The 24,474-nt window shown below is 41.7% G+C and overlaps 1 protein-coding gene, 1 long non-coding RNA gene and 1 pseudogene across 2 annotated transcripts; all 3 read left to right on the forward strand.

Moving 5' to 3' along the window:
* The first annotated feature begins 9,868 nt into the window (after positions 1-9,868).
* Positions 9,869-11,397, forward strand: LOC119770144. Its single transcript, XR_005278676.1, has 3 exons — positions 9,869-9,961; positions 10,027-10,360; positions 10,417-11,397. It is a non-coding gene; the product is annotated as an uncharacterized LOC119770144 (long non-coding RNA).
* Positions 11,398-14,508: 3,111 nt separating this feature from the next.
* LOC6040569 lies at positions 14,509-16,082 on the forward strand (annotated as a pseudogene).
* A 340-nt stretch (positions 16,083-16,422) lies between these two features.
* On the forward strand, positions 16,423-18,393 carry LOC6043434 (terminal uridylyltransferase Tailor). The gene is made up of 3 exons (XM_001859013.2): positions 16,423-16,656; positions 16,730-17,834; positions 17,888-18,393. Exons 1-3 carry the CDS (start codon positions 16,633-16,635, stop codon positions 18,319-18,321), a joined length of 1,563 nt encoding a protein of 520 aa, XP_001859054.2. The 5' UTR covers positions 16,423-16,632; the 3' UTR covers positions 18,322-18,393.
* The last annotated feature ends 6,081 nt before the right edge of the window (positions 18,394-24,474 follow it).

The raw sequence follows: 24,474 nt of genomic DNA on the forward strand, positions 1-24,474 counted from the left end.
CATCTCAACATTGGAAATGCTTTGATTATTTTGTATCGCGCGAGCGTACGTTCGGGTGCGTTTTGTTCCTCCTTGAGTTCGACACCCCCGCGGTTTAAGTGTCATGTGGCGTGACGTCACGCCCACACACACACACAGTGGAAAAAGTTTTTTTTTCTGTGCAAACAAGCAAACATAAAAGGAAAAAAAAACAACATGAATAATATCTAGACTTTGTGCACATTTTCCATATTAAAAAAGGCAAATTCTATATATTGAGTAAAAATAAAAATCGATATTCTATTATTGAACTGCTGCATTTTGTGTGTTTGAAAGAAAATGGGAAAGAAATCCGAAATTTGAAAGAAAATGGGAAAGAAATCCGAAATGAGCAAAGGAATTAACCCTCTGCTGTCCAAATTTTTTTTTCGATTTTTTTTTTCATTTTTGTCGTGTTTAGGAGGTCATTCTGAGCAACTTTTGTTCTACGAAAATTTTTAACTTCTCTTGTTTTATGTTTTTCAATTCAATTCAATTCAATTTTTATTCCACCAGTTAGCAATGTAGGGTATTTGTCCCTATTTTGGGCCTAGTACCTATTTTGGGTCTACTAAACTTAATTCGACGAAATTGAGCATTTCACCAAATCTGGCAGGAATCTGCCACTTGACAATGATACGTGCAGTCATTATCTTCATTTTGGTGGGCAAGAATAATTTACTTTTTCCTTCTAAATTAGAAATAAAGAAATAAAAATAGCACTCTTCACTTTTTTCTTGGCAAATCGCTAATTGCCCATTAGGGCGAAAATTTTCACCACTTTTGCTTACCGCTTGTTGACACTCAGCGCCCGGCTTTCAACGCTCAGCACACGAACGAGAGCCGTCCCCCGAATCTCCAACCACTGGCAATATGTTTTTATTGGTGGGTGCTACAATTTCACTGCAAAATCAATCACTGAACTGCCACCAAATCAATAAAATAACTGATTAAACAAGAAAAAAAACTTTCCCTCGAGCTAATTTTAGCAACTTTTTAAATCAAAAATAAGTTACTTTTGTCATAACGGTAATATTTTTTTGTGTGCAGGCTTGAACCTGATCAAAGAATGTTAGGCTAAACGGTGAGCTCTGTTAGACCGTAACACTGTGCAACCCGAAATCTACTACTCTGTAATATTTGTTACACCGTAACATTGTTCCACCGTAACATTCGTTAAACTGTAATATTGTTACACCGCAGCATTGTTACACCGTAACCGTTTTACACCGTAATATCCGTTACACCGTAACAGTGTTACACCGAATGTTACTGTGTAACGAATATTACGTTGTAATGAATGTTACGGTGTAATGAATATTACGGTGCAACAATGTTAGGGTGTAACGATGTAACGAATGTTACGGTGTAATGAATGTTACGGTGTAATGAATGTTACGGTGTAACAAAGTTACGGTGTAACAATGCTACGGTGTAACAAAGTTACGGTGTAACAATGCTACGGTGTAACCATATTACGGTGTAACGAATGTTGCAGAGTAACCATTGCCGTAACATTTGTTACACCGTAATATCCGTTACACCGTAATATGGTTACACCGTAACATTGTTACAACGTAACATTTTTACACCGTATCATTCGATACACTGTAACATTGTTACACGTTAGCATTGTTGCACCTTAACACTATGCATAGGTCATGGTTTTCATTAGCCTGGTTAGCCTGGGTAAGCCATGGTTCATGGATTGAACCACAAAGGGAGGTTTAAGCCGAACCAATTTTATTGGTGAACCTAGCCTAACCGGTTCATTTTGGGAACTCTGGTAGAAAGTTTGAGCGACGAATTCCGCTCGCAATCCAGAATTGGCCTTTCCACGGAACCAGTTCCATTTCTTTTTCACAGAAATGGTCATGTCTCAGCGGATTGTTTACCCATTTTTTTTTTTGCTTCAGGTTTCATTTGACTGGTATGGCACGCACTGAAAAAAGAAGCTTTTTTGAAATAGTCTTGAAGAACCAGGAACATTTCCAGTAACCGTGGAATACCTTGTTCCAGACCATATTCGGAGACTAGAACAATTTTCCTTTCAAATGCTTCTTGAACAAGTTCTTGACGCTTCCAGATCGGTTAAATATTCGCAGAGTTATGGGCATTTGAATTTTGACAATACAGTAGTTGTTCGGTAACTGGGCGTTGTTTAATTGGGCTGCTTTTTAACTGGGCGCTCGATAACTGGGCCGTAGCCCAGTTAAAAAGCAGACAAACGTCAAAAAAACAAAACAAACCGAAATGACCGAGGGGTTAATGGATGCAAAAGCCTTTTCAATAAAGATTGAAAAGAAGTTCGCGTCGAGGCCTTAGAAGTTGGGCCATCAGTCGTGTGGTGTTCGTCGGGGGGATCGGTGTGTGACGTTGCGCGCGAGAATCCGCGAGAAAGTGGTGGAGATTTCTGGATTTCATTGAAAAAGGGATTCACGTCGTCGTGTGTATATTCACTTTCATTTAGTTTTGGAAGCCCTTCCCATAGCATCGTTGCTCGGATGGCACGACGGCGGTAGAAGTGAAAAATCGCGATTGAGGAATTGATAAGTCCTTCTCATAGCGTCGTAGCTCGGAAGGCAACGATTATGTTTCCCTGATCTATTTAAAATTGCACGTCGCCGAATAAATCGATAAATACAATAACATTTAATTTTGAAAGTCCTTCCCATAGCATCGTTGCTCGGATGGCACGACGGCGGTAGAAGTGAAAAATCGCGATTGAGGAATTGATAAGTCCTTCTCATAGCGTCGTAGCTCGGAAGGCAACGATTATGTTTCCTTGATCTATTTAAAATTGCACGTCGCCGAATAAATCGATAAATACAATAACATTTAATTTTGAAAGTCCTTCCCATAGCATCGTTGCTCGGATGGCACGACGGCGGTAAGATGTGAAAAGTCCTTCTCATAGCGTCGTAGCACCGAAGGCAACGATTATGTTTCACTTTCTGGTCATATCATCTACCAAGATGAATCCTGACCTTCCCTTTCCTTCCCCTACTAACACAATTCCCCCACTTCCCGTGATGCTTGAAGGAGATGCTGTGGATTCAACGGTCGCATGCGGTGTCAACAGGTATAGAACAACAAACTCTGTGTCTGATGAGTCTGCAACTTCAACTATCGGACTAACATTCCTACCTTTGTTGAACTACATCTCCTTGGGGGGGCGCCGGTATTGACTTGAAGCAGAGATCTTCAGGGGTTATACAGTGAGGATGATTAGCTCCCACTAATCATCTGTTGGTTCATTGTGTAACTTCAGCTGATCCGTCAATAACGGAGAAGCAGCTCATTGGCAGTCAACCATGCTCATGCTCATGCTCATGCTCATGCAAAAGCCTTTTCAATAAAGAAAAAAAACTTATTTTAAACTTTTATTTAGTTTCAAGTCAATATGAATTGTAAGATTTGTAAATAAATTTGAGTAACTTTTATTTTTATATTTCATCAGGAAAATATTATGCATCGGTGGTCCCCTCGTTATTTTTCGTTCAGCCCAGTTAGCGAGCAGCATTCGGTGACTGGGCTACGTTCTTAGCCCAGTTACCGAACAAGTGCTGTATTTGCCTGTAGCAAACATTTTTTTTTTCATATAATTATTTCTATTAGGTCCTTTTCGGTGCTGGGACCTGGTTAGGACCGAGTCGGCTTTTGTAGTTACATTTGACTTAATAATTACAGAGGATCTTGTGAGAATGAGACGAGAAAAGGCAATATTATGCAAAATTGGGTCCTAAAATGAAGCTTAGATTGCTGATATTATTGTTTACAGCGATAAAACTTAATTTTCTGAGTACAATGACCCTTTGTACGACCACAAAGAGTTAAAAATGGATTTTTAAATCAATTTTGAAAAATTAATCTCGCGGTCCTTCTTGACAGAAACGCTCCTACTTGACAGCTCGTTCCAAGGGGACCATAGTTAATCCATCGAAAAAATGTTGTCTTGTCAAATTTTTTTTTTGAATTAAAATGAAAAAAAGTGATCAGAAATGGTTTTTAATCGTGTTTTTTAACGTTGTACATAAAAATTGACATAGGGCTTTAGTACCCAATTATGTTAGCGATTCTATTATTCTTCGGAAAATAGTGCTACGAATTATATATTGACCATTTGAAATGTTGAAGTCAAAATTCGATTGTTGTTGCTTGCTGAGATGCAACGGCGACGCACTCGAAACGAGAATAACCTCATGTACCACGAAAAAGGACAGCAACGCGTGAGTGACCGTACTAGTGTGTGTGTGTACGTCGATCAGGTTGAGCTTGTCTGTCTGCGCAACGCAAAGCGATGTGAATGAAAAGAGAGAGCGACAACGACCGAAGTCATCGATTGCTGTGATGCTTGCACGGCGGCGCAGGCGATGAGCGTCGGGTCGGTTACGCTCTAACAAAGGAAAAAATGAGAGAGTCGTATGTGTGTGTGTGCGCGCTCTTGGAATGATCGTGGAATGCTCGGGGGTCTTCAGTCTGGTTTGGAAATTTGCAGTGGTTGGTCGTTTGACGACATTTTGCAGTTTCCATCTTCAAGATGGCTGCACCGATAAAAAAGGCTTTGTTTCGAGCTTTGTTTACTACAGCGAACATTATGATAAAAAAAAGTCATCTACTAAATTTAATTTGCGTTTAGATTATTCAAGTTTGCGTGAGTTTCTTCAAATTCTAAGATTAAATTTGAAACCATCAAAACCTAGAGAAGTTAACATAAATTTGAGTAAAACTAAAAATGATTAACATTTGAGTTAAACGGAATTCCTTCTATTTTAATTTTTAATTAGTGTTTTTGTGCCATGCCACTTTACAATGCCTCACCTTTTGACCTTCACAGATCCTCAAAATTCGATTTCAATCCTGAGATATTCGGTAACAAAAACCGAAAAAACTCCGTGCATCTTTGTCACTTTTCATATGAAAGAAGTTTCAATTTTGTCATGCTATCTTGACACATCCTGGAAATTGATGTAAGTGCGACAAAGGGCAAAGGGATCTCAGGTCAGAACGCGTTTGAGAAGCGAAAAAAACTGACGCTTTGCGTTTGAATTGTAAATGGAGGTCTAGAAGATTCCAATGGTGTTAAAAAGTTACAATTCAAAGATAAATAATTATTATTGTGGCTCAAAATATTGATCTTCAATAACTCTCCAGTCTCTCTCCAGTCAGTACGAGCAGCACGCTAGAACACGCTTTGAGTGTTCGTGCCAGGCATGCACACCTTCTTTTCCGGTTACGCATTTTAACTCGGCCGGGGGTGGTACATTACGTAGGGTTTGATGTAAGTATAAGCGCCTAACCATTTATAGTGTGCCTATCAATTTTCATTAAAGCAAGTACTGTTTTATTTTTAGTTTGAATTCAAAAACTAGTTGTTATTCTACTGTGTACTGTTTTCTCCTGAAATCTTCCGTAATGTTGAATCGTGTTAATCTGTTGCTATTTCTTCTGTCGCGGTGTGTTGTTACAATGTTTTGGACCTAAGCATTTTATTCAAAAGTTTACCTAAAATACAAAAATTTTACATTTACATAATGTTTGATATTGAAAGAATAATTGAAGTTTGAAGGAAAGAAGAGTAGGAGCCGATGAAAATTACATTTTAATAGATAAATAAGTAAATGGGTAAAGGAAAGATCAATGATAAACAGAAGTTAACATCGTTTCGTTTGCTTATTAAGGTAAACTGTTCTTGTTAGGGAAAACACGTTTCAGTATTTATTGGGAAGTGAGAGCAGAAGAGTAGAAAGATGAGTGAAGCAAAATTAAAATACAGCACTTGTTCGGTAACTGAGCTTGTTTGACTGAACTACTTGGGCCCACTTAAAAAGCAGACAAACGTAAAATAACCAAACAAACCGGAATGATGAGGGGCCAGTGGATGCAAAAGCAAATTCAGCAAATTAGAAATCATATTTGAGTTTTAATGAAATGTTAAGTCAAAATTTAAGGAAAAATTAAAGGTGAGCTCTGAAAGAAATTTAAGCAACCATCATTTTACATTTGGAGAAAATGTTCACCCAAAGGAAAAATATATCTCAAAATCTGCAACAGTGGATTTGCTGCAGAAAATGTCACATTTTATAACATTTTTTGCAGCAAGCCCCTAGATCATTTTTGCCCGCGTGTAAATATTTCAGCGATCTGCAGTTTTCACCAACACATATAAAGCTGTGTTGCTCTAACATATACAGCTGGCCGGTCCCCGAGCAACAATCCAAAGAGAAAAATATGTTGGTGCTCTTTCACTCACATTTCATCAATCGTCCATGGCGCGGTGGTAGCGTGTCGGATTAATAACCAAGAAGTTGGTGGTTCAATCCTCGTTCTGTTAAGGTTTTTTTTTGTGAAATACAACCAAAAAGCCGTCGGTAATGTCGATAATTGTCGGTAACGGGCAAAAATGTCATACCCTTATATCGCAAAAAAATGCATGAGGACAGTTTTCATTCAGATTTTGATATCGAGAAATTAAAAGTGAGAGTGTGTGCAACATGGAGTTAAACTTTCTGTGCAGTTGCTGTGAAGGTTCCCATGGCACTTTGAAAAATTTAACTCCATGTTGCACGCACACACTCTCACTTTTAATTTCTCGATACTTTCATGCCGCCATGCATCAAAATCATGCGACCGCCGTTTGGGTGTTATGCATCGGTCTTCTCGTCATTTTTCGTTCAGCCCAGTTTGCGAGCAGCATTCGGTGACTGTGCTACATTCTCAGCCAAGTTACCGACAAAGTACTGTTGTTGGAAATGTGCAGAAGAAATACCCCGTGCTGCGATGTTCTAGGTACATCCACAACAGTTTGTTCAACATGCTGTGAATCAAAACAATACCTTCTACAATCACAAATGACTTCCCTTTCCCACATTGCAACTTTGTTATTGTTGTCCATGCTCTGCAAAGAAAGGGATGTTAATAAAATATAAAAACTATAAAATAACGATACTAATACTTTCCGGAACCTGAGTGCCATCAGGTTGTTGTTGTTGCTGTTGTTTCCAATGTGATAGATATCACACCGGAGACGTCTTGATTCGGTTGTCCTGGTGCGACCGTCCTCCAGTCGTAGGCCCAGGCATGACATGAAAATGAAGACAAAAAGATGCATTAATACATGAACTTCTTGCTCACGAATAACCCAACCCCACCCAAAACAAAACAGCTAATCTAGGTATGCACCCAAACCAACTGCGTTGTTCCGTGCCCTCCTCATTCGTAAAAAGTAAATCTTTCCCAGTTCCTGAGGGGAACACCCTTGAAGAGTATCGGGGCCGGCATTTACAAAGCGGATTCAGTGGCAGTTTCATTCTCAACTTAATGTTAACATGTTAGGGTTAATGATAACATTCCATAGGTCGCCTCCCTAAGGTGTCGTGATAAGGTCCAGTTTGTGACGATACACTACCTTCCCTTTATTAAGCAATCGATTCCAGAAGGGAAAAGATCACCAGTTGTGTTGGTCCGAGCCGGGATTTGAACCCCGATCTACCGCTTACGAGGCGGAAGCGTTACCACTGGGCTACGTGGCTCGGTCTCCTCCTCATTCGGCACTCAAAAAAATATTCATGTTGAAGTTACGTGAAAAGCTATGTGGTATTTTTCCACTAATGTTTTCACGTAACTTCTACGAGGTGACGCTAGTAGAAATGAAATTTGTTTTGCCAGATCATGTCACGTTGATTCTACGTGTTTCACACGTAAAAACTAAATGAATCAACCAATGATTTATACATGTTTGTTGTAGTAAACCTTATATGATTTGTTTTTGTTTAAGGAGGTTATTTCATTCTTTTTTCGAATAAAAATAAGAAAAAAAAAAGATTTTTTTTAATTATTTAAATTTGTTTTATTTATCAATTAATAATTTACTGCTGAACGATCTCACGGATGCATGCGATGCAACGATCGCGATGCAACGCATAACACTTCTTATCCAACAAAAAATGCCACGACGATGCTAGACTGCAGTCATGTGTTCTTCTCACCGTCGATCTACGATTCGTCGAGTTATTGGCTGCTCCTAGTATTTAGCGCCACACGCGTGGGCTGATGCCTTGAACTTGTTCTGGCCGGCATGAGAGTGACCGCAAAGCACCCGGTGTAGATGATCGGATCAAAGACGGACAACAGCTCCATTAGCACTTCTCTAGGACACACTCGGCGATGCCCACGTCCTTGTCCGGAAGTTGGTGTCACCACGGTAGCACCGACCTTGATAGCCATTTCGACTGAAGAAACCGGGATTGCCTTTTAGGGGTCCGTCAGGTCGCTAATGTTAGCTCCGGCCAGAATTTCCACAGGGATAGTAAATTCTTCTTCCAGAGACCGGTTTCTGTAAAGAAACATGAATTAAGCAAAATGAAACATTCTAAACTTAATAATACTTACCAACTTTTACATTTTTAAAGAAATTTCACGAGCACAGTCCGGCAACAGGTCTTCACCGTTCGCCGTAAATTTTCATACTAAAATAATCACGTAGAAATTTGGCGCACTCGAGAAAAAAAGATTCGTTGAAGTTACATTTCAAAACACATAACAGCTACATGAAAAATCCTAGTGGAAAAATACTATATGGTTTATCACGTAACTTCAACGTGAAAACGTTTTTTTTTGCCAGTACACTTTCACATTATTTTTACGTGTGTCACGTAAAACGGGCCTAGCGAGGGGAAAATCGGGGTTACGTGATTTTTCACGTAGCATCAACGTGTGGATTATTTTGAGTGGGCTATTTCGATATGATTGTCCTGGAGAATCCTCCCTAAGGATCGTTAAATTCCGAAGTAACTTCCCAAAAGGGCGCAACCCCTGTTGCAAACAAACAGTTCACTTTGAATGTGACTGGAATAGGCTGCCTGCTCACACCCAAGGCTACGCTCCATTGAAAAATCACTACGGAACTCCCTAGTGATGGCCGTCCACGCAATCATACTTCGTCATGATAGTGCTACCACGGACGAAGTGCTACCTTGTCACTCGCCTATACGTCGGTTACGTAAATACATGTGACAAGACAGGGCAATCACCACGATTCGAAACATGGACATCATCGACCGCCAGCTAGACAGATGTTCAAGTCATCATCTAGCATACGGGGAGGCATGAGGATAGGGAACTGATGCAGGACCAGAGCTATACTGTTCAGACTCTCATAACCAGGAATACTAACAACCAACATTTGGCGGATCGCTTCCCTGATTACGACAGTCGCAAACATGACTGCCGATACAGTCAGTTCCGCCCCTTCCAGGATGTCCTGCACCTGGGCATCCCTAGTATCCAAAGGCATTAAACATAGTTCAAACTAGCAGGACTGGGAACTTTATTTATTGCACTGTGGATACTTGGAATCTTGCAGCCCTTGGCCGACAGGAATAATTGTTCGAACATTGTTGCCAAATTTTGAACATGTTGGAAAAATATAGTTTTTCTTGAAAAATCGATAGAATATACAATAACCCAGAAAGTGTCAAAATGTACATGATGCCTTTTGAAATGTTACCGTCGAAATGATTCAAAAGTGATGAAATTCGCAAAACTCATTGCTCGCAAAACTTTTGTCAGAATCTTGTTTGCTCACTTCATTTCAGTTGAAAATGCTTGTAATGAGCTTGTACCCAATCAAACCGTTCTCCGCTTGACGGGTTCATTCCGCTTCGAATTCCGCTTCGAAAATTGCTTCGAAATTTTCTAAACGGAATCTCTGATTGGACTCCGTTTAGATTCCGTTTGATCCATTTTAGTACATTAGCGACACCTGCTGGTGTACGACAGAACCAAGATGACATTTCACCGCGTTTCGCCGAAGCGGTTTTCTTGTTGATTTTTTCCATCAAACGTCAAAGTGTTTGGAAAAAATCAAAAAGCGAAACTTGTTCGATCCTGTTCATTCGCGCCACGTTTTTCCGGGGAAAAAAACTTACTGTGGAAATAACTGGTGAGTTACGCTACGTTTCTAAGGATTCGGACCATTGACCCAATAACCAATACCTCCTCTTTCAGATTCCTGGCCGTCATATACGGGCTCGACGGAACCGGCTTCTTTTAAGTCTCTTCCAGCCGTATCTTCTCCATCCACTCGCTTCACTCTGAATCTTGTTCCGGCTGAGCTGGATATTTTGCTAATGCTGAGACAGGCCACCAGAGCCGAAATCTGTGCAACCTTCGTCGGGGTTCTCATTCTGCGGACCACATTCCCGGAGCTGTTGGCGGCACCGAACTCTGCCTTGGTCGACGCCGTTGGCTGGGACGCTTTGGCCGTGATGGCCGATTCAGCCTTGGCCGGACTGGCCTAGAGGTGCAGAAGCACGCGTGCACGAATTTGTTCACTGCACACGTAAGTTTTTTAAAACTTTTTATTTATAATCAAAACCAACTTTGGAATATTTTCAGTACAGGTGGACAATCACGGGGAGTTCCTCGATTTGAACGTTGGCCGATCTCGATGCGCCCGCTGGCAGGTTGTGGCCACTGGAACCAGCCAGCTGCGGAATGTGTGTGGGCCTAAGGCCTGACCTGGCCTGCTGTCTTTGAAAAGTTGCTGTTTGTCCTTCTGTTTTGCCCAACAAAACGCCGGTCGCGGCGTAATTGCTCGTGCCGCCTCCGGAGAGTGACGCCGTCGTGTCTAAGAACCCGATGGACGGCAAGCTGGCGGTGCTCTTACCAAACGCGCCTGACAGTGTCGGCGCCAGCAGTGACGCGGCTTACCCGTTCAAAAGCATGGCCCAGGCGCGCATGGTTCAGCGGCGGGAGAACACTCGATGATGTCACAATCCCTTTGTCGTGCCTAACCCTCCGATTGCGTTGGACCGCCAGCACCACCTCCTCCTCCGCCGGCTTACGGGTGAAGAGTGGACCACCTTTGCAGTCGTAACATCTTCCAGCACGGATCGCCGGCATTCGAATGCCTGCCAAGCTCCCTAACCTCGGTGCGACGACGACGAGCCTCTCCTGGACCAAGCGGCCACGCTCCAGTCGACGAAATCATCCGATACGATCGACGGCGGCCAAGACGAAGACGATGGAATCCCGCGTGTATCATCCCGGCGTCGAGTACGGTCGAATCGTCCTATGCGACTCTCCAAGTCGGCGGACAAGATAAAATAAAATCCACCCGATCGGAACGAAAACCGACAAGTCTGGACTCGGCTATCCGGATTACGCGGACGGCCAGCAGCAAGAAGCAGCAGAACGAATTTCACATCATCTCACTCACTAAAGCCTATGTAGTTTTGCGAAAACAAGATTATTAAAAATGGGGAATTTGGGGCTGTGACTCGTGTTTTATTAATAATTCAAAAGGCGCTAAGTACACATAGAAAACCTGTAATGGTTTTGACTTAAGTACGATAGAATTAATAAAAATAATCTCAAAGTATAAACAAAATTTAAAATTTTTTTTTTCTGGTTGAATTTTAATTCAACCAAAACAAAAAAGAAAATCACTATATTAAGAACAAGACGAAGAAGAAGCAGCTGTCAAAACTAACCCATCCATTCCGTTTCGATTCCGTTTGAATTCCGCTTGAACCGATTTGGGGCGAAAACTCAAACGGAACCGGTTGTTGCGTTTGAAACGGAATGCGGTTTAGAATCTAAAACGAACACTGTTTAGAATTCGAATCGAACTTTTTTCGCTCAAGCGGAATTCTAAACGGAATTCAAACGGAACGCGCTGAGTGGGTAATCGCACTTCAAACTGAAAATATGCCAACATAATCTTCTTGATGGAAATAACAAGCTTGATTTATTAATCTAAATTTGACGTGTATGTTTTATTCAAGATTAATTAAATTTTAACGTGTACAATTTCTTTTCACCGAAAATCAACATTCACGCTTACTGGGGGAACTCAATTTTTAAGTTCGTTCAAGCAAAATGAAGTTCGGTTCAGCGATGTCAAATTTAAGATGGGTTTGTTTTGATTTTTTTTCGCAAATTTGAGATCACTGAACCGATCTTCATTTTGCTTGGTGACTTTGCTGAAATTTAAAAAGTGACAGTTCTGGGGACTTAGCGTTTTCAAAGTGGGTGTTCTGGTAAGTTTGTTAAATTGAATCTTTTATTTAAAATATCTCTTAAATTTTATGTTTTACAGCATCATTCATGGCGCATCGAGTTCATTAACACTCGAGAGGAACCGGAAGCCAAGAAGCAACAAAATTTGTTTTACGGGGCGTTGCCATACAAGAGTAAAATCAACAAATACTTCCGGAATTTTCGCAGTGTTATCATCTTTTTATGTTTTTGTTTCTTCATATTTAGCACTTGATACTCGTCGATGACCCTCCTGGAAGACGACCGTCCCGCCGGAACCATCACCCATCAAAATGTTCACCGGTAAAAGGACCGCCGGAAGCAGTCGAAAGCGACCGCTGACGGCATCGCCGGTTCAGGCCGCAGATTCAGCGCGTTCTCCTGCACAACATCTCTACACCAGTTTCGCCACAAAAGTTCGGCAACAATCTGGGCGACTACTTGTTCCCTTAATAATCCCGGCCGCGGTTCACGTCCCGGATGACCGCTAGTTCACGTCCCGGATGACCATTCCGGTTAGGTGTAATCTGCCGCCCTGCAAAATCTCTGCTCGATTACGGTCTTTGCCACATGGCGCAGCCGGAAAAGGTGTTGCTCCGGAAGAATATTAAGAAACCTTAAAGGTTGGGACGGGAGGTTCGCGGCTGCCAATCCGTTTGTAATCGAACCGGATTGTGATTGAGAGGAGTAATCTTGCCCGAACAATAAATCCAAATCTGCTTCCACCACCCCTGGCGACCGGTGCCATCGACCTACTGCAGGAGATGCTCCTCGAGCGTGGGACCATCCGGGCCGACTTTTCGCTGTACCAGGACTTTATGGACCAGCGTCGGGATCTGCCGCTGGTTCCGGAACAAGGCAAGTGCGACGCCGACGCGTCCCGCTTTCGCAACACTGGCAACCGGCTCTATCTGGGGAAGCTTTGGTATGGTGATTTGCGGAGAAGGATATCGGTAGAGCGGGAGGCGTGTGTGGTTTGATTGAGGTTAGGTTTTGATGTATGTTTTTTTGAATTTGAAGGTCGGCGGTTTACTTCGAGCACGGCGAGTACGAGTTTGCACTGTACAACATCGATCTGGCCAAAAAACCGGAAAATTGATGCCGAAGCTGCGGGTCAGGGAGTTGAACTGCAAGCAGCAGATTGCCGCTGGCCGTTTGAAGGGCATGGTTCCAAGTCCGCGGATCGTAATTAATTTGGACACCAACCCGAACATTCCCTTTCTGGCAAAGGGAATGAGGGTTGATCACCGGCGAATCCTGGTCGCCGAAAAGGACTTTAATCCGGGGGACGTGATTATGGATGCGGAACAGCTGCTGACGGCGATTGATTTCAACCTGTGCTACGAAAACTGCAGCCACTGCGGAGTCAAGTTCAGCAACAGCTTGATTCCTTTCCCGGGCTGCGTCTTTTCCATGTACTGCGGCGAGGAGTGTCGGCAGAATAGCTGGAAGCTGTGGCATCAATTCGTGGCCACGAAGCTGCGCAATTTTTCCAACTTTAATCTGCTGAGCACTCCGCGTCTGTTTTTCTACGGTCTTTCTCTGTTCGATGACAATTTGGCCGAGCTGAAGCGGTTCTGCGAGGGGAAGCCTAGGGTGCAGAGCTGAACCGGTTCGAGTTGAATTACAGCAACCTGGACCGACGTGAGCTGTTCAGACTTCTGCAAAACACGGAAGCTCGTCGCGACCCGACCGGAGAGTTGAACGGCTACTTGGAGGAAAAGCTGATTTCTTACGGTTACTTCTTGGTGTTCTAAGCGAATCCATTGATGGTAACGGTCACCACTGGCCGTCGGAACTTTACGATCCAAACCTTGAACAAGCTCGCTCGCCTAGCTACCACCCTGCTCTCAAGCAACCGCGACTATCTCGGGCGTGGTTTGCCGGCGGCGACGGGGGTGCGAGATCGACTCGGAGCGGAGCGAAGCGTTTTCGTACGCCAACCAAACCAAGTGCTCGACAGGACGGATGGGTTTCAGTAAAATAACAGCGTGCACAGTGCCAGCAATCGGTGTGACGATCAGGACCAGGCACTGCACAAACAGAGACGCATTGACGTGGAGGTGATTGTTCCGACGCCGGACTTTACCGGGTGGAAGGCATCTGCACATTCTGAGCAGGATCCACATGGGCTATCTTTTGGCCACTCCACCTACATACCGGAACAGAATTGGTACCTTGTTACCAAACACTAGCTGCTGGCCACAATGGACACGATGCCCAGATAACTTCCGGTAGGTGGTACAATGATTTATTAGGTCATTTCAATGTTTTTTTTTTTCTTGATTCTAGGTACAAGCAGTGATCCGAGGCAGGCTACACTGATCGCATCGCACGTGGTCCGTGAATGGGGCATGGTCAAGCAAGTTGGCCTGCGGAAAATCAAGTCTTCTAAGCTTTCGCGCCCCGACATCAACGATAGCTACGACCGTGGCAAGAGTATCCTGAAGCAGCACGCCAGCACAATTAGAACCTGAAGTTTACGAAGAAGCCGCGCAGAGGAGCACTGTGGAATTTATTTTGGAACCGCTGAGCAAGCTGTTGATGCAGGTCGTCGAGGATGTGGATACCCTGCCAAAGCTGAAAATTCGCGTGACAAAGGAGGAAATCAAGTGCAACATAAGGCCGCTGTTGAGGTTGATTTGTATTCGGTTCATTGGGGAATTTTATGGGTTTGTGGACATGTGCGTTGAACACGCGAGATTGGCCAAATTTACACGGAATCTGCCAGGACATGCTGAGCTGTGATCAGAACGCGCAGTTGATGGTGCACAGCTCGAAGATTGTACTTTTTTCCAGGTGTTGGCGCGGATTATGAGCGAGAGGTTGCACGCCGGGCACGAGGTTCGAGTGCTTGGTGAGAACTACTCGTTCGTGGACGGGAAAAGATTCCTGTACGCTGTAGGTCGGGCTGTTTTTGATCTACGAGGCGCGTTATAAGGTCGAGTTCAACCGCGTCCAGGGAATTAGATGATCATCGCCAGAATCAACCTGTGCATCTTAAAAACCTCGACTATCATCCATGTCAACATGAACGAGGACGTGTTTATTTACCGGCCGCTCAAGTTAAACACCCAGTCCATCATCAAGATCGCCATCGAACCGATCAACCCGTCGGAACACCCAAAAATAATGGACGGCCTGCGCAAGGTCAACACATCTTACCCATTACTCTCGATTCGATTGTATGAATCCGGCGAGCACGTGATCTCAGCACCGGTGAACTCTACCTGGACTGCGTGATGCACCTGTGCAATGTGTTCCGAGATTCCGAGAGGTGGTGGCCTTTGCGAGAGTGTCGTCGAGACGAGTTCGCTCAAGTGGTTCACCGAGGCGTTCAACAAAAAGAACGATGATTACAGAACCGCTGGAGAAGGGTCTGGTCGAGGACGAGGCGAGTTTTTCCAGGTCAACTACGACTGGGATATGCTCGCGTCACCAGCTCTGCTCCGTCAAAGACTCCATCGTGCAAGGCTTCCGGTTGGGCTCTCATGATGGACCGCTCTGCGAAGAACCCATTCGGAACGTTCCTTCCTCATGGCCACACCCCGCCTCATGGAACCGTATCTCTTCGTCTAAGTGCAAGCCCCCGCCGATTGTGTTTCCTCCGTGAACACCGTCCTTGCCCGGCGACGTGGCCACGTCACCCAGGATGCACCCGTCTCCGGTTCCCCGCCATCGATTCGTTCGGCTTTGACACCGACCTGCGAACGCACACCCAAGGCCAAGCCTTCTACCTGTCCGTCTTTCACCACTGGCAGATCGTCCCCGGTGATCTGCTCGACAAGAGCATCGTCATCCGGCCGCTGGAACGTAATCGTTAATTTAATCGTCCGAACCGATAGCCCGCGCAACCTTGTTACCGAACTCTCCAACGATGTCGACAAGTGTCACTCGCTAGTCCTCGTCCACTCGTAGTCAATTCCGTTGAATTCCGCCAAACAAGATGTCCCGGGTGGAAATCCTCCGGTACGTGCAGTAGCACGAAGGTTTGGAGGAGGAACCGTTGCTCCTAATGCTGAAAATTATAATTGAACACAATTAAAATATAAATAAAATCAACAAAAAACTAGCCCAGAACGACAATTTCCTTTTCAGTATCATTCCGAACCGATATCCGTCCCCCGGAACCGTTTTTCTGCTTTCCTGGAGGATTTTTCCGGTACCCAGCGCATGTCAAATTTGACATCGGCTTCACCATGTTAAAATTAAGTTCGGGTACTCGATGTCAAATTTGTATGGCTACGGTTTGCGCCGTTTTGATTGGATCCACTCAAATTTGAGTTCCCCTGGTAAGCGTGTTGCGCTTTATCTCCTCTTTCGACCTTCGCGTCCAACGCCTGTTTTTTGTTTCCAAAAAAGAAACGTCAGATTCCTCTCGGTTTGTAAATAAGTGCCACGGCCACGAGTCGTTATCGGTAGCCGGCGGAACGACGGATTTCCCGAACACCGGATTATTCCCATTTCTGTTTGTCCCGCGTTCCCCCATTCTAGACTTAGTGTTTAACAGTTTGGACAGTTTGTTTTAAGTATTTAAGTGACTTTTTGTTGATTTTATACATTTTGACAAAAATGGTGCAGGCCGCTAAGCAGGAGGTGTGTGATGTTTTGTATTTGGAGCAAAGCGGGGGCAAGAGAGTAAAATGGGGTTTTTTCCGATTAATTTTAGCTGTACCTGCTCAACTGGGAGATCGCCAATCTGACCCAGAAGCTGATTTCCTTTTCGGAGATGTACTCGGCGGTTGATTTGAAAACCGTTGAATATTTGGAAAAGATGATCAAAACGACGGACCGGTTCCTGACGCAGAAGACGCTGGTTCCGGTGGGCGAGTGGGACGCCGGGGACAAGGCCATCTTCGAGGGGTACACATTCTCGCGCAGCATCAACTGCAAGATGTGCGACCGTTCGATCAAGATTACGAAACCGGGCCTGCTGAAGCACCTGGCGGAACACGACATTAAGGTGGAGAATACGCCGAAGGTAAAAACTCCGGCGAAGGAACCGTTGACCAAGAGCGAGAGTAAGGGACCCGTTAAAAGGAAAGAGCCCGTTCAGAACAAACCACGATTGCACAACGAGAAGCCCTGCCTGGAGGTGGGCTGCCTTCCGACGATTAAGGAACCTGTGTCGAACAAAATGAAAAAGTTTCTGACCAACAAGAGCCCGCAAGACCAGCTGAAAGCAACGACCGAACGGAAACAGGAGCAAGTCAATAGTCCGGTGCACGCGGCGATCGCCGCCGATTTGGAGAAGATTTTGGCGTACAAATTTCCGAACGTCAAGGCCCACCCGTTCGGTTCGCGTGTGACCGGTCTGGGCAACGACACGAGCGACGTGGACATTTACCTGGATTTGGACGGGAATCAAGAGGGAAATTTGTCCAAGGACACCATCCAGCGGTACTCCAACCAGGTGCAGGCCCTACTGCAAGCGTCCGGTCACTGGAGTGAGTTCAAGCCGATTCTGAACGCTCGCACGCCCATCCTGCGCACCTGGAACCTACAGCAAAAGCTAGACTGCGACCTGTCCTTCTCTAACGGACTGTCCATGTGCAACACCGAGCTGATTCAGTACTTCTTCGAGATTCAACCCGTGTGCAGTGCCGTCACGCTGTACGTCAAGGAATGGGCTCGCTATCTCAACATCGAAGCCCTGAACGGATACACCGTTACGCTTCTCACGATTTTCTTCTTCCAAGCACACAAACTGCTGCCCTCCGTGTACCAGCTGCAAACGAACAACTCCGAGGAGCACAAAGTTCGTCGTATTTCGCGTAAGTTTAACAAACGAATCACAATTCCCAGCTCATCTTGAATCCCCTTCCAGATTGGCGCGTCGACTTTGAGCGCAAGTCCCTGGAACAGCTCAAGATCGTCCCCATCCCGGAGGCACAAATCGAACTCTACCTAGGTGGCTTCTTCGCCTTCTACGGGGAAGCGTTCAAGTTCGAAACGAACATGGTGTGCCCCTTCCTGGGAACGCCCCAGCTTAAGATTCACTTCGACCCGCTCGGCACCCGAATCCCGGCCCAGATGAAAGCCCTGCGCGAGTACTACGCCACGCTGAACATGAACGAAGCCCACCCCGTCAACGAGCTGTTGCAGTACGCGAAACCGATGGTGGTGCAGGATCCGTTCGAGCTGAACCACAACGTTGCCAAGGGCCTGATGCCGATCAACGTGAGCAAGTTCCGCAAGCTGTGCGCCGAGACGGGACCGCTGCTGCAGAGTGCTGCCGCCAAGGGGCAACCAGAGGCGTAGGCCGCCAGGGGGCTCGGTTTTAATGGGTTGATGAAATTCGCACAAGAATAAAATTGAATACATCAAGCAGAATGGTGTGTGTTTTCTTTTGTTGTCACGAAACTAGGATAACGCTACCGAATTTTAGAGTTGTTTTTTTTTAATGTTTAACAGTTATGTAAAATTTCCTGATCTTTAACCCTCCACAACCCAACCCCGCCCCTAGGTGGGCTTCGATCTAAAAATTCGCCGCAAATCAATTTTTTAACCAATTTTTATTCTTTAAAAAGCATTGGAAATAAGATTTATTTTTAGGTTGGAAGTTTAGGGATCATCCATAAACCACGTGGACACTTTTTGGGAAACTGTTACCCCCTTCGTGAACAATTGTCCATTCAAAAAACTTTTTGTATGGATCGTGGACAATCGTCAGGGGTATTAAAAAAAACACCCAAAAAGCAAAAACTGAAAATTTGGCTTTTTAAAAAAAAACCTCCAGAAAACTAAAGTAGAACAAAAGTTGCTCTAAATGACCACTTGACGACACGGGAAAAATAAAAACCGTCGAAAAAAAAAATTACTAACATTAAATATTTCGCCCTTTTTGAAATGTTAGTTTTTATTTTTTGAGGAGATCAAAATGCCCTCCTAAACAACTAAAAAAATAAAAATTATCGAAAAAAATGACTTACATTAATAAAGGTATGAAACTTTGTCCATCGATTTTTTGTGTCTAAATGAGCCATTATGATTTAGGAATATTTAGCAAACAATAGTGACACTCTAAGAAGGACTATTTTTAAAAGACCGATTCTTAGCACTTGTTTACCAACCAGTCATTTTTTTTAAATTGAACCACACCAAAGTTCCTATTTAAACATATCTGTGAGCAGAAGTTGTAAAATGTATGAATGTTAAACATTTTTATTTTTTTAGGCTTCACGAAAAATTACAATTTTGCAGTTGACACTGGTTCGTGAAATCTAATATTTATCACATTTCGGATTCTCTTCGCATTTAAAAAAAAACTTTGCTTCTTAGAAACTGGAATTTGGTCAAAAGGAACCAGAGATACGACTGCCGCAAGTTTGCGTTGTCCCGTCACGCTAATAACACCGACCAACAAAATTTCTGCGCAGGCTCAACTCGAGGGGAAGCATGAAAATTGGGGTCCCGAGAAACACGCGCACTTTGAATTTTTCAAAAATATTTAGACAGGGCCGAATGGTTTTTCTCCAAAGTTTGAGGAATTAGTGCTGTTCGCTACTCCCACATATTGCATGCAATTTTAAGGTTGTATGCAAGAATGATGAATCGCCCTAATTATCCATCCAAACTTTGGAGAAAAACCATTTGGCCCTGTCTAAATATTTTTGAAAAATTCAAAGTGCGCGTGTTTCTCGGGACCCCAAACTTCATGCTTCCTCTCGAGTTGAGCCTACGCAGTCGTTTTTGTCAATTTTTGTAATAGGTCAGTGTAATCGCAATGCGTTAATTGATTCGAACTTTTGAACTTTTCTGAAGATTCATTCTTATTACAACAGAAGAAAAAAAATATGGTTCAGTTTGAGTAAAATTCCGGGCTCATTTTTCGTGTCTAGAAGCAAATAGCGACCAATATGGCGAAGCTAGAATATTGGAAATTTGTATGCACAAATGTGACAGGCAATCAACAGATCAATTGGTGTTGGGTTGATATGACCTCTTGAATACTCCAAAGCTTTCAGGGAATGAGCAATCCAAGATGGCTTTAAGGTGAAGCCGTTGATCATTTTCGAAGAAAATTGATCATCACTATAAAATATTCTGTATTAAATTCAATTTAACGAATTTCTGCACCCAAATGAATCAGCATGTGCCGGTTGTTGCCTTTTTGAAGCCACTGAAGGAATTTTTGATCTAAAGCAATTGTGTTTCAAAATTTATATAATTTTGTGGTACAATCATTGATGTTCTAGGGTATTTTAACCATTAGTGGACCCCCTAGTAGAGCCGAAGCATATTTTTTAACAAATTTTCAATATTTTAAGCACTTTTTCATAACCTTTTGTACAAAAAAATTAAATCTGAAGTCTTTTGAACAATGTTGACTATTTGTTTCATCAGTTACTTGTTTTTGAGCAGAAAAATAGTCATCTGAAAAAAAAAAATTTTTGCCTTTTATGGACCCCCTTTTCCTATAGTGGACCCGGGTCCATAATCCGATTGTGGACCCGGGTCCACTATAGGCAAACTGTTATTTTTATATCAAATTTAACCGATATTTGATGTTTTGATGCATGGTGTAGGTCTAATGATAGATATACTGAATAAAAGATGGATTTTGCTCACTTTTCATCATAAACAAATATGTTTTGTTAACAAATTTGGCTTTAAACAACAAAAAAACCTTACAGATATTTAAACACATTTATTTCCGAAAAAGATCAGAGATAACGATTCAAAACCCACTGCAAACATAAAAATAATTAAAAAAAGTAATCTTGATGCAAATTTTCCCATATTAATTACATAAATGGTTGACCGAACCTAAACATTAGATTTGTTTACAGTTGCTGATAAAACCACGCTTGTTTATTTAAAAAAATGTTTTTTTTTATTGATTTATTATTATGAAATATCATTTCAAACTGCAATTATGATGCTTCAGTTAAGTACAATTAACTATAGTTTTGATTAATTATAAATTCTTACGGCTTCAGCTTTTTGGTACTATTAACATGAAAACAGCTAGATTTATACTCATAATTGAACAAATATGCGTTTAGGTTGATAAAAACAAGCATTTATTGTATGTTTCAGAGAAACTTTTGCTTGGATACACAGTTTTCTTCATTTTTGAAAGTTAAATTAACAGGGTCCACTTTTGGAAAAGTTTGGATTTCGTTGTCCTATATTGGACCCCCCTAATTTTTGCTCGAAAATGGCAGTTCTTCGCTATATTTTAGTAAAGATCCTTTAACTTACATTATTTCGACTTGCTGAAGTTAAATAATCAGTCAAAAAATGATTGGATGGTTAATTCAATCATAAAATATAAATGCAGTTTTGTTGTGAAAATGCTAGTGGCCATGGCTGATTTCAGATGTCGAACTCAAAACACTTATTTTGGTAAAAAGGAAAATTCAATGTCAGTCAACATTGTTTTAAATCAGGGGTTCCCAAAGTATGGCCCGCGAGGTGATATTTTGTGGCCCGCGGACCCATTTTGAATGATCATGTAAAATGGCCCGTTGACCACTTGCAAAGTGATTTTAAACTTTTTTTCAAAATTGAGGTTTATTTTAAGCTTTTTTATGCTAATCTTTTTTTATTTTTTTGTTAATAAAAAATATCTTATGATTTATCAATATTTTGATCCTCACTTTAGGATTATAATTATATTATTTAGGAAACAATTTGTTCCAAATCTTTTGTAATTAAAACAATTTCACACGTTTCAATGTGAGTGAAACTAGTAAATATCGTCAAAACTTTTATCAAACATTTTTAGAAATATAAAAAAATGTTCAAGTTTGTCTTAGGTAGAATTCTGTAATAGTTGCAAAAATAAAAGTTTTCTTTATTAATTTGCATGTCATATTGACCCTTTTATGAACTGACCCTCAAACTTACATTGTACTTCCTTAGGAATTCGAACTCATTACAGTTAGATAACGAATTTGATTGACTATCAACTGATTCAGGCAGACAAAATGTGTAAATCTGAGAATCAAGTTTGCAGCAAATATTTTACAAAGCTTTCGTCGATCCCCTCTACCATTATTAAAAAATTGGCTCGAAGGCCAGGAGCAAAAATATATTTTCAAAAAACTTAAAAAAATGAAATTTAAGTGCATTTAGCTGAAATTAATTAAATATGCATTCCTTTGCATTTAAAATCATTTGAGCATGTTTGGGTTTATTGAAAATAATTTGAATTTTATTAGATTTTCGATGAAATAAAAATAATGTTGTTTCGCTTTTTTTTTGTTGAAAAAAATGATTGCAGGTTAACTTTACGGAAGCTTAAATCATTTTCTAAAAGTTTTTTTTTTCATTGAAATATTGAAATTCTGGATCTCAACGATTTTTCATTAGCCACACTTAACTTATAGATGAATTGTTCAACATGTAATGTCACCACCATTTTCGAAATATAAATACAAAACTTAATTTTTTTTTGAAAACACAAGTACATTAAGCTAAACACTTTTTTTTAAATACCAGAAACAACAAAATCAACAATACCGATAGAAACCAGTTATTTTGTGGTTTCTATTATTTTGAATACACTTTTTTTCAAATAACAAAAATGTAATCTTTTACATTAAAATAACGTAATTTATTTTTTTCAACAACCTTTTTTTGTAAATTTGGCCCGCAAGCTCATTTGAGCTTTAAATTTGGCCCGGCCTCCAAAAACTTTGAGCACCCCTGTTTTAAATGATGCTGAACATGCCAAATAAAAGATTTGTAGACAACAACACGCTTGAAATTGTGATTTTATTGAATTTTTCATCAAAAACCCTTCAGAGGGTCCACTATAGGAAAGGGGTCCACTAATGGATAACGTACCCTAGTTGGCAATCATTGATTAATGAGGATTTCCATAACTTTACAAGGAATGAGATAATCGTCATCAAAAGGAATCAGCATGTGCAGGGCACTATTCTAAACAACTGGTTGAAGGAATTTTGTCAAAATATTGAAAGAAACGCAAAATTTATATCTTTGAACGAAAAATCATTACAATGATGGAAGTATTCACGTTAAAAGATTTGAGTACTAGAGCTAGGGTCAGTGACCCCAAATAAATTGAAATTCACCTCTTGAATGCCTGTTACATTTTTGAATAAATATTTCCAATATTCTAGCTTCTAGCTCAGGATCGCAGGCGTCACCGCAACTTTTGATCACAAGCAAATAAATCAAACGCTGTGGTGCTGCGATTTTGTACTAAAAACGCAGGACGCAGTTCGCAAGTTCTAAATTTTGAAACATATGCAAATTTTCGCAGGATTTCTCCGTTGACAGTTCCAAATGGGAAATCACAGCAACCAACGCAGCTCATTGTAGATAGTCGCAGGAAAGTCGTATTTAGAACGATATTGTTTCACTTCTGTCATCGTGGCGCGGCGCAGGATCGCAGCAGTTTCCCGATGTAGATCGAGTTCAGCGATCCCAAATTAGTTAAATTGGACCTGTTGATAATTTTTTTTAAATATTCACCGCCATCTTGAATTACACATTCCCTGCACATTACATTGGAGTACCGTCAACAGTGGTGAATTGGGACAGATGGGGCGAATTGGGACAACAGTTTTAACCATGTAAGAGCACAATATTTGGATTTTTCTGGTTGGTTTTGGATAGAACACACTCAGACCAACTAAATGTGTACATCCATTTTCAAATTTAAATCCTTTAAGTGCTCTTACTACTACTGTCCCTATTCAGACTGTAGTCCTGATTCGTCCCAGATGACGGTATTATAAGGGTCATATTCGAGTTCAGCGACCCCAGATTTGTAACTAGTCGATTGAACTTAAAAATCGTTTTATGGTGATTTTTCAAATCAGCTGCCATATTGGACGCCATCTTGAATATCTCGGCTCCCTTTGAGAATCGGGAAAATCCATAAAAAACTGGCATGTTACACGATTTGCTTCTTGTATCCCTATTTTCGGGTTTTGTGCCTTGACTATAAGAAATTTACGTGCGTATGTATTGTGTGTACGTACACGAACAAAATTGAGGTTAAATTTTGTCAGGCAGCAAAACCAAATGGTGCGCTAGTGTGCGAAACGTCATAAAGCAAAACCCTGTAATGAAAAATATTTGCGTTGTCCAATTTTACGATTTTGTCGTCTCGCTACATGTTTATCTCTCTTGACTCAATCTTTGTGTTTTTTAATGTTTTCTGGAGAGAATCTTATGGAAAATTTGATGTTCTTTCCGAATTTTTATAAATATTGATATTTTTTTCCACAGATTTTCAAGTTACAAGTTTTTGTTAGCAACTGTGGCAATTTTGAGCAAAATTGGTTAATACTAAACTAACTCATTGATACTCGAGTCTGCAGTTGGTAAACGTGGTTTTCTTACAAAAATGTTTTTTTTTAAATCGATAATAACTTTTCAGATTGAAACAAGTTTTACAGCTTAGGTATGCTCGACAAAGTTGTGAAGCAT

The sequence above is a fragment of the Culex quinquefasciatus genome, chromosome 3 (genome assembly GCF_015732765.1).
Source record: "Culex quinquefasciatus strain JHB chromosome 3, VPISU_Cqui_1.0_pri_paternal, whole genome shotgun sequence".
Lineage (NCBI taxonomy): Eukaryota > Metazoa > Arthropoda > Insecta > Diptera > Culicidae > Culex > Culex quinquefasciatus.